General features: G+C 50.1%; 1 protein-coding gene across 1 annotated transcript; it reads left to right on the forward strand.

The window, feature by feature from the left end:
- The first annotated feature begins 241 nt into the window (after positions 1-241).
- Positions 242-6,178, forward strand: MRPS15 (mitochondrial ribosomal protein S15). The gene is made up of 8 exons (XM_037032611.1): positions 242-469; positions 750-794; positions 1,879-1,954; positions 2,828-2,876; positions 3,327-3,411; positions 4,321-4,379; positions 5,593-5,784; positions 6,029-6,178. Exons 1-8 carry the CDS (start codon positions 346-348, stop codon positions 6,161-6,163), a joined length of 765 nt encoding a protein of 254 aa, XP_036888506.1. The 5' UTR covers positions 242-345; the 3' UTR covers positions 6,164-6,178.
- The last annotated feature ends 478 nt before the right edge of the window (positions 6,179-6,656 follow it).

Genomic DNA, 6,656 nt, shown 5'->3' on the forward strand with positions numbered 1-6,656 from the left:
ACCCCCCAAAAATCGCAGCCAGGATCAGGAATGTAGAGTGGGATTAAGGGCGGGATGTCACGTCCAAGGAAAAGTGGCATCTTAACATGTATACAGCACTGCGGCCAAGTACACTCCACTAATGCGGCCAAGCAACCACCACGTCCCCGACACCGAGCCACGGCTAACCAGACCAGACTTCGCTCAACCCACTTCCTCTTCCAATCCACCCTCTCGGTCCTCCTCTGCTCCGGCCTCGCAGCTGCACTCGATTGATCAAGCCTGAGCCAATATGGCTGCTCCCGTGTGACCCGGTCTGTACCGCGAAGGCGACCGTGTCGCCGCTCGCTGGGGTCAGAAGTCACCATGCTGAGGGTGGCGTGGAGGGTGCTGAGTTCCATTCGCACCCAAGCTCCAGTCCTGGGGCCACCGGGAGGAGGGTGCGCCCGAGTTCCATCTGACCGCTGGGGCATTCCCTCACCTCCTCGCGGTGAGGAGCTGAAAAACGGAATAGTAGGAGTAGGGAAAGGGTGGATGGAGACAAGGGAAGACGAAGATAAGGGAGGAAGTGCCGCGTTAGGATTAGAGAGAAAGGGTGGTGGATGGGGAAGAAGTGAGGCGAGGTGGGCGAGACATGGGGCAGCGTGATGCCCAAGAAATGGGATGGCGGCTAGGCGCAGAGGTGCAAAGACCGTGGAAGGAGGGTCATAGAAAGGAAGAGAAACTGAACTATTTAAGGGTATGGCCTCAGCCCTCTCTTTTATGCATAGGTTTCATCCTCCGGGCCGCCCGTGGATATGCCATCCAGAAACCAGGTAGGAGCTCCTGGGTGGGACTTGGGCGGAACTTGGGGTGGAAGAGCCTGCCTAGAAGACTTGGGGTGGCCAAGGGGGCCGAGGCGGCCAGTTTGGCCACTGGATGGTGTGGGCCAGAGATCCAAAGCAGAAGACCCCCAACGTCCCCCTTGTCACAAAGCAATACCCTGAAACTTCCCTGCGGGGCAAAGGAGGTGGAGCGCGTGAGCAGGTGAACCTTCAGACTGGGTAAGAGGAAATGAGGTAGCCAGAGGGAGCCTACCCAGGCCTACCTGATGTATAGAGCTTTGTGCCTGCCCTTCTTTGGCGGAGGGTATGGTTTCCCCTTCCAAGGCAGCCTGCATATCGGTAAAGATGCTAGCCAAGTTAATTCTGCAGACTCTCATTCTAAAATGAGTGTAAGAGTATCTGCTTGAGAGGATCGTCGTTAGTATTCAGTGATAACACATGAAAAGCATCCTGAGCACTGTGTGCGGTAACCTGTAGTGTATATTAGTATGTATTGTTATAACTTGCATAGTGGCAGAGTTGGGTGTGCCTGGAGAGGACAGGTTACTTTCCCCCATCTCTCTCTCCCTTACCTCTCAGGAAGGATTGGGATGCACATTCCCGGGCTGAGTTTCCTGTGGTCTGTGTTTTGTGCTGACATTTCAAGTGTTCTAAAGCTAGGAATTCCTTCTCAGCCCCCTTATTTCACTCATTCGGTCAGCTGGCAAGTGTTTGTTGAGTGCCTGTTCTGTGGTGGGCTATGGACCAGATTGGGGAGGAGGATTCAAAGGGAGTCAAATTCAGTCCCCCCACAAGAGGACCCATCCTATTGGGGATCTGATAACAGTAGAGCCAGACAGGTGTGAGAGGTGAAGGCACAGTACAGGGTCTTAGGAAAGGCCATCCACTCCCAGCATGAAACATCCAGACAGGTGCCTGGGGAGTTTGCAGAGGAAAACTGAGCCCAGAGATACCCAGTGCCTTGCTTGAGACCTTGTTTGTCTCTGAGAGAGTTGGTAAGAAGAATCAGTTAAATCCGGAAGGATGGACAGTGGGAATTGACTCTGGGTGTTTTTTCCATCCCTCCATTTGACAGTCCAGCCCAGCCGAGAAGATGATCCACCCCCTTCCACACTGCTCAAAGATTACCAGAACATCCCTGGAATTGAGAAGTAAGCAGGAAGAAATCTCTTTGATGAAGCATGGGGCTCTGGGAGGATCGCTGGGCAGTGGGGAAGACAGTGGCCTCGAGGCCTGGCCTGCTATATTTGAAGCTTCATTTAGAATGGGGCAGAGAACTGTGGAAGCCCAGGCTTGGTGAGCGTCAGAGGCAGCAGGGACAGATGGGGCTTATGGGGCTCAGCTGCTTGCTTTTCGTGTGCTGTGAGTAAAGACCCTATACTGTTAGATACCAAGGAGGCAACATGCCTCGAAGGTCTTTGTAGAAATTTCTTATGTCTAGATGCCCTCAAAAGTTCTGTAAGGGAAGAAATATTATCCCCGTTTTATAGGTTATCAAGCTGCCCAATGTCATACAGCTCCAAGGGACAGCCGGGGTTTGAATCCAGGGCCAAATGACACCAAAGCCAGGATCCTTCTGCTCAGCCCCTGTCCTGAGTGGTAGCTGAGGAGTGGTAGCCTCTATCTCCCCACGGTAGCTGGGCAGCCCTTCGTCCCTCTCACTGTGCAGTGGGACTTGGGAAAGAAACAGTGATTACAGAATTGAAGTGTCTCAAGACAGATTAAACCTTATTCTAGCTAAAATGGAAACCCTCCCTCTGTCCTCCCTGGGATGAGCCTGGAACATTCAGGCTGACAGCTGTGATTTTCTGTAGTTACCATGTTGTTCCACCTTCTCAACCCAGCAAATCAGATTCATGCTGACTTTTAATTTGTGGGAAGTGGCCCCCGGTGTCCAGAGAGACTCATTTGTTGTAAAAGAAATTTTCAATCATCCCTGCTTTTCAAACTAAAATGAAACAGCATTGCGTCCCCTTTCCCCTCTGCCCCAATGTCTTTCTCTCATTTCTGTGATCTCCCCACAGGGTTGATGATGTCGTGAGAAGACTCTTATCTTTGGAAATGGCGAACCAGGTAAGTGGACTGTGCCAGACCTTGGCCTCCCTCAGTCCTCTCCTCTGGTAACACCTCCCACCCCATGCCTCTCAAGTCACAGCACTTACACCAGTATCATTCTCTGTCTGCTTGTTAATGTCTCAAGACCAAACAACTCAGGGCAGGGATGATCTTGTTTCCCCTTTATGCCCCCAGCACCTGAAAAGCAGTAGGTGCTCAATAAAGATCTGATGCCTGAATGAATGAAGAAGCTTTAGAGACATTCATCCAACAAGCCATTTCTCCTATTAGTAGCACTGGCCTTGGGCTCACCTAGATGTGAAAAGCCATGTGGTTGGCCAGAGGCCAGGCTCTGAGCCTTATGATAGGGTCTTGTGGCTATGATTGCAGCCATGACATTGGAAGTGTGAGGGCTAGTTCTTAATGGGGTGGCAGACTTCACAGATTCTCTGTCTCTATCTTCAACAGAAGGAGAAGCTAAAAATCAAGCAAGAGCACTTGATGAACAAGGTTGTGGCAAACCCTGAGGATACCCGTTCCCTGGAGGCTCGAAGTTGGTCGGGGGCCCTTGGGGAGTGGGGGTACAGGGAAGTCTGGTAGCTGGTACTTGATCCAGGGCTCTCACCTACAAGTACAGTGGGAATTAGACGCAGCTTATTAAAAGAAAAGACTGGGAGGGCCAAGGTCTGGCACAGATTGAAAACTGACTGTGTATCCTGAGCGGTGTGATGCTGGAGTCAGCACCCAGGTCCTGCTTTGTACCTGTGTGAGCTCAGCAGGGCTCCTTGGGAACCCAAATTCATCTCTGTCTCTCCACTCTGCAGATAGGGTGATGTGAAAGGGCCTATGGTCAGAGCCAAGGTTCCCACCACCCTATCCGAGGGCTCCCAGAACTCTTTGTGTACATAGTTACAACCTCTCCTTGGGGCTACCTTGTGCTTTTGCCTTGACCCCCATTTTTGCAATATTGGTAGAAATCAAACAAGAATACCTGAAGGAAGGGTTTTCTGGGGCTTTAGGAGATGAGTGGGCGTTGATAATTCTAAAAATTCATTAGTAAAATCACAGAGATAAGGATGGCAGTTGGAAGGGCAAAGGCAAGGAGCAGACCCTTCGAAGTTTGGGAACTTGATCTTATTGCATTGGCTAGGACCTCTAGTGCAATGCTGAACCGATAATAGGAATACTCTAACTTACTGCACTGTTAAGAATGCTATTTGCTATGTTTGGGGGATGATACTTTTATAATATTAAGGAGCTTTCCTTCCTTGGGCTTTGCTTTCTGAAGGAAAGATAATCCAAAATCTTTTGGGATCTTGAAATTCAGAGTGCTTCAGGAATTACAGAGGGCTGTACAAGAGCCTTGGTGATTGTTATTCCTTGAGGTCTTAATACATAACCCAGATCCACGCCCTTCCTTCCTCTGTTCCTGGCTCTCATCATCTGTGGTTTGTGGTTTCAGTTGTTGCTTTGACGGTCAAGATCCGCAATTATGAAGAACACATGCAGAAACATCGAAAGGTAAGCCTTGAGCATTGCTCACAGCTAAACACCAGCAGCAGGGGCAGAGAAATCTCCAGGTGAAGGGCTCTGGGTCCAACGAAGCAGCTTGAGATGCCAGGAAGTTACAGCACCATGGTGCCCACCCCTCAGCTGCAGTGGGAAAAACACTTCCCTCCCACCTCCAGTAGAGAAATGGAAGCCTTCCAGTGCTGTGCTGAGTGTCACCAGTGGTCAAGAGCACAAACCTTAGAGCATGGTCACAGTGGCTGGCACATAGTAGATGCTCAGTAAATATTTATTGAATGCATGAATGGGGCCAGGCCACTCTGGGTTCAAATCCCAGCTCACCACTTCCACTTAATTCGTTATGTGATTCCAGGAAAATTACTCTACATGTCTGAGCCTCAGTTCTGTCTATAAAATGGGGGCCATAATAGTATCTACTGACAGAATTGCAAAGAGTATATGAAATAATACAAGCAGCCAACATGATGCAAATAAAGCATTTAGGCCTCTTCCTAAATACTTTACATGCACTAGCTTATTTAACCTTGATACCCATCTTTCCATCCCATTTTATGGAAGAATCATCCAGGCAGGCAGTGGTTAAATTGTTCCTCAAGGCGTAACCCTGGGAAATGATGGGCTAGGACAAGAAAGGAGGTCATCTCACTCCAGGGCCCATAGTCTTAACCGTTATGCCATATCTCAACAGTGTTGGGCCCACAGCTCTGGTATTTTCAGTAAACACACAGTTGTGAATACAGACCAGTTCAGCTCCAGGCTGGCACCTCAGTGTTCCCTGGCACGGGTTGAGCCCGCTCCTTGGAAGTCAGAGCTTGTTCTGGAGTGTGGATCACTAGCCTCACTGCAGAGTGTTCTCTAGGAGCAGCACCTAGCTGTGGGTGGGGGCCTCCCAGAAAAGCGAACGTTCTTCCCTCTTCTCTACTCCAGCCCACAGTTTGCTGAGCTGTGAGAGGCTGAGTGGATAGTGTGGGGAAAGGGCATGAGATTTAGAGTGAGACCAGTAGGCCCATATTGAAGACTTGATAACATCATTGAGCCTTTATTTTCTCATCTGTAAAATGGGGATAACATTACCTACCTCAGATACTAATATTTGCATGAGACTGTTGGGAGGTTTCAGTGAGATGATAAAGTGACTATCCCTAGTTACTATGAGGTGGCACGCCGCTTACGTATATAAGCAAAGGAATACCAACTCTTACAGGACAAAGCCCACAAGCGCTATCTGCTGATGAGTATTGACCAGAGGAAAAAGATGCTCAAAAACCTCCGCAAGACCAACTATAAAGTCTTTGAGAAGACATGCGAGGAGCTGGGGATTGAGTACACCTTTCCCCCTCTGTACTACCGAAAAGCCCACCGCCGCTGGGTGACCAAGAAGGCTCTGTGCATTCGGGTATGAGTCCAAACCGCTGTTCCGGGTGGCTCCATTCTGGGACTGCAGCGGAGAAAGAGGGGAGGGGTGTCTCTTTCTGATCAAGGCAGAACTGGCCCCAAGGTCTTGCAGTGGCTCACCGGCCACCAACCCCGTGGAGAAAGGCTGGGGTTGCTAGCTGGGGTGTCAGTTTCCAGCCCATCTGCTCCCAGTCAAGGTTTTACATGGGATTACAAAGTCTTTTCCTGCTCCCTCCCATCTCCAGGTTTACCAGGAGGCTCAAAAGCAGAAGAAGCAAAAAAGGGCCTTAAAAGCCGCAGCTGCAGCCCAGAAACAAGGCCAGATAAACCCAGAAAGCTCTTCCAAAGTCGGACCAGAGGCAGTCAAGGAAAACCAATAAATTCTGTTAAAGTTGTATCTTTCTGCCTTGAAGAATAATAGGAGAGAAGGCAGGGCTCTTCGTGGCCTGAGGAGGATTTCGTTCGTTCTTCCATTCAGCTCTAGGATCCCAGGGTTGTCTGAGGCAGAGTCCCTGCCCTCAGCCATCAGAGGACACACTCCCGTAGCACACCTCACACACACACAACAGGCGTCATCTGGGTGGTGTGTCAGGGGAGGTGAAACAGCACAGCAGCACAGAGGTGGTGTAGAACTGGCTGGCTGCTGGGTGAGAAGGCCAGGGGAGTAGAGGAGGTGTCTCTGAAAGGCAGCTGGAGATAGAGTGGGGGCACTGAATGCCATGCCAAGGCTATCTGCCCATCAGTAGGAAGCCACTGAAGGAATATGTCATGTTGAAAGTGATGTCTTCTGAAACAGACTAGCAGCCAGTGCAGGTGGAGGAGAGGAAAGAGCCAGTAATATGGACGAATGTAGTGTTGCAGACAAATGAAGAG

Source organism: Sturnira hondurensis, unplaced genomic scaffold (assembly GCF_014824575.4).
Source record: "Sturnira hondurensis isolate 20B ecotype Veracruz unplaced genomic scaffold, ASM1482457v3 Scaffold0021490, whole genome shotgun sequence".
NCBI lineage: Eukaryota > Metazoa > Chordata > Mammalia > Chiroptera > Phyllostomidae > Sturnira > Sturnira hondurensis.

Excerpts from the sequence above, each read along its gene's own strand:
- MRPS15 (XM_037032611.1), top strand. The coding sequence starts at position 346 with ATGCTGAGGGTGGCGTGGAGGGTGCTGAGTTCCATTCGCACCCAAGCT. Across the intron at positions 470-749 it reads CATTCCCTCACCTCCTCGCG|GTTTCATCCTCCGGGCCGCC; the intron begins GTGAGGAGCTGA and ends TTTTATGCATAG. Across the intron at positions 795-1,878 it reads ATATGCCATCCAGAAACCAG|TCCAGCCCAGCCGAGAAGAT; the intron begins GTAGGAGCTCCT and ends TCCATTTGACAG.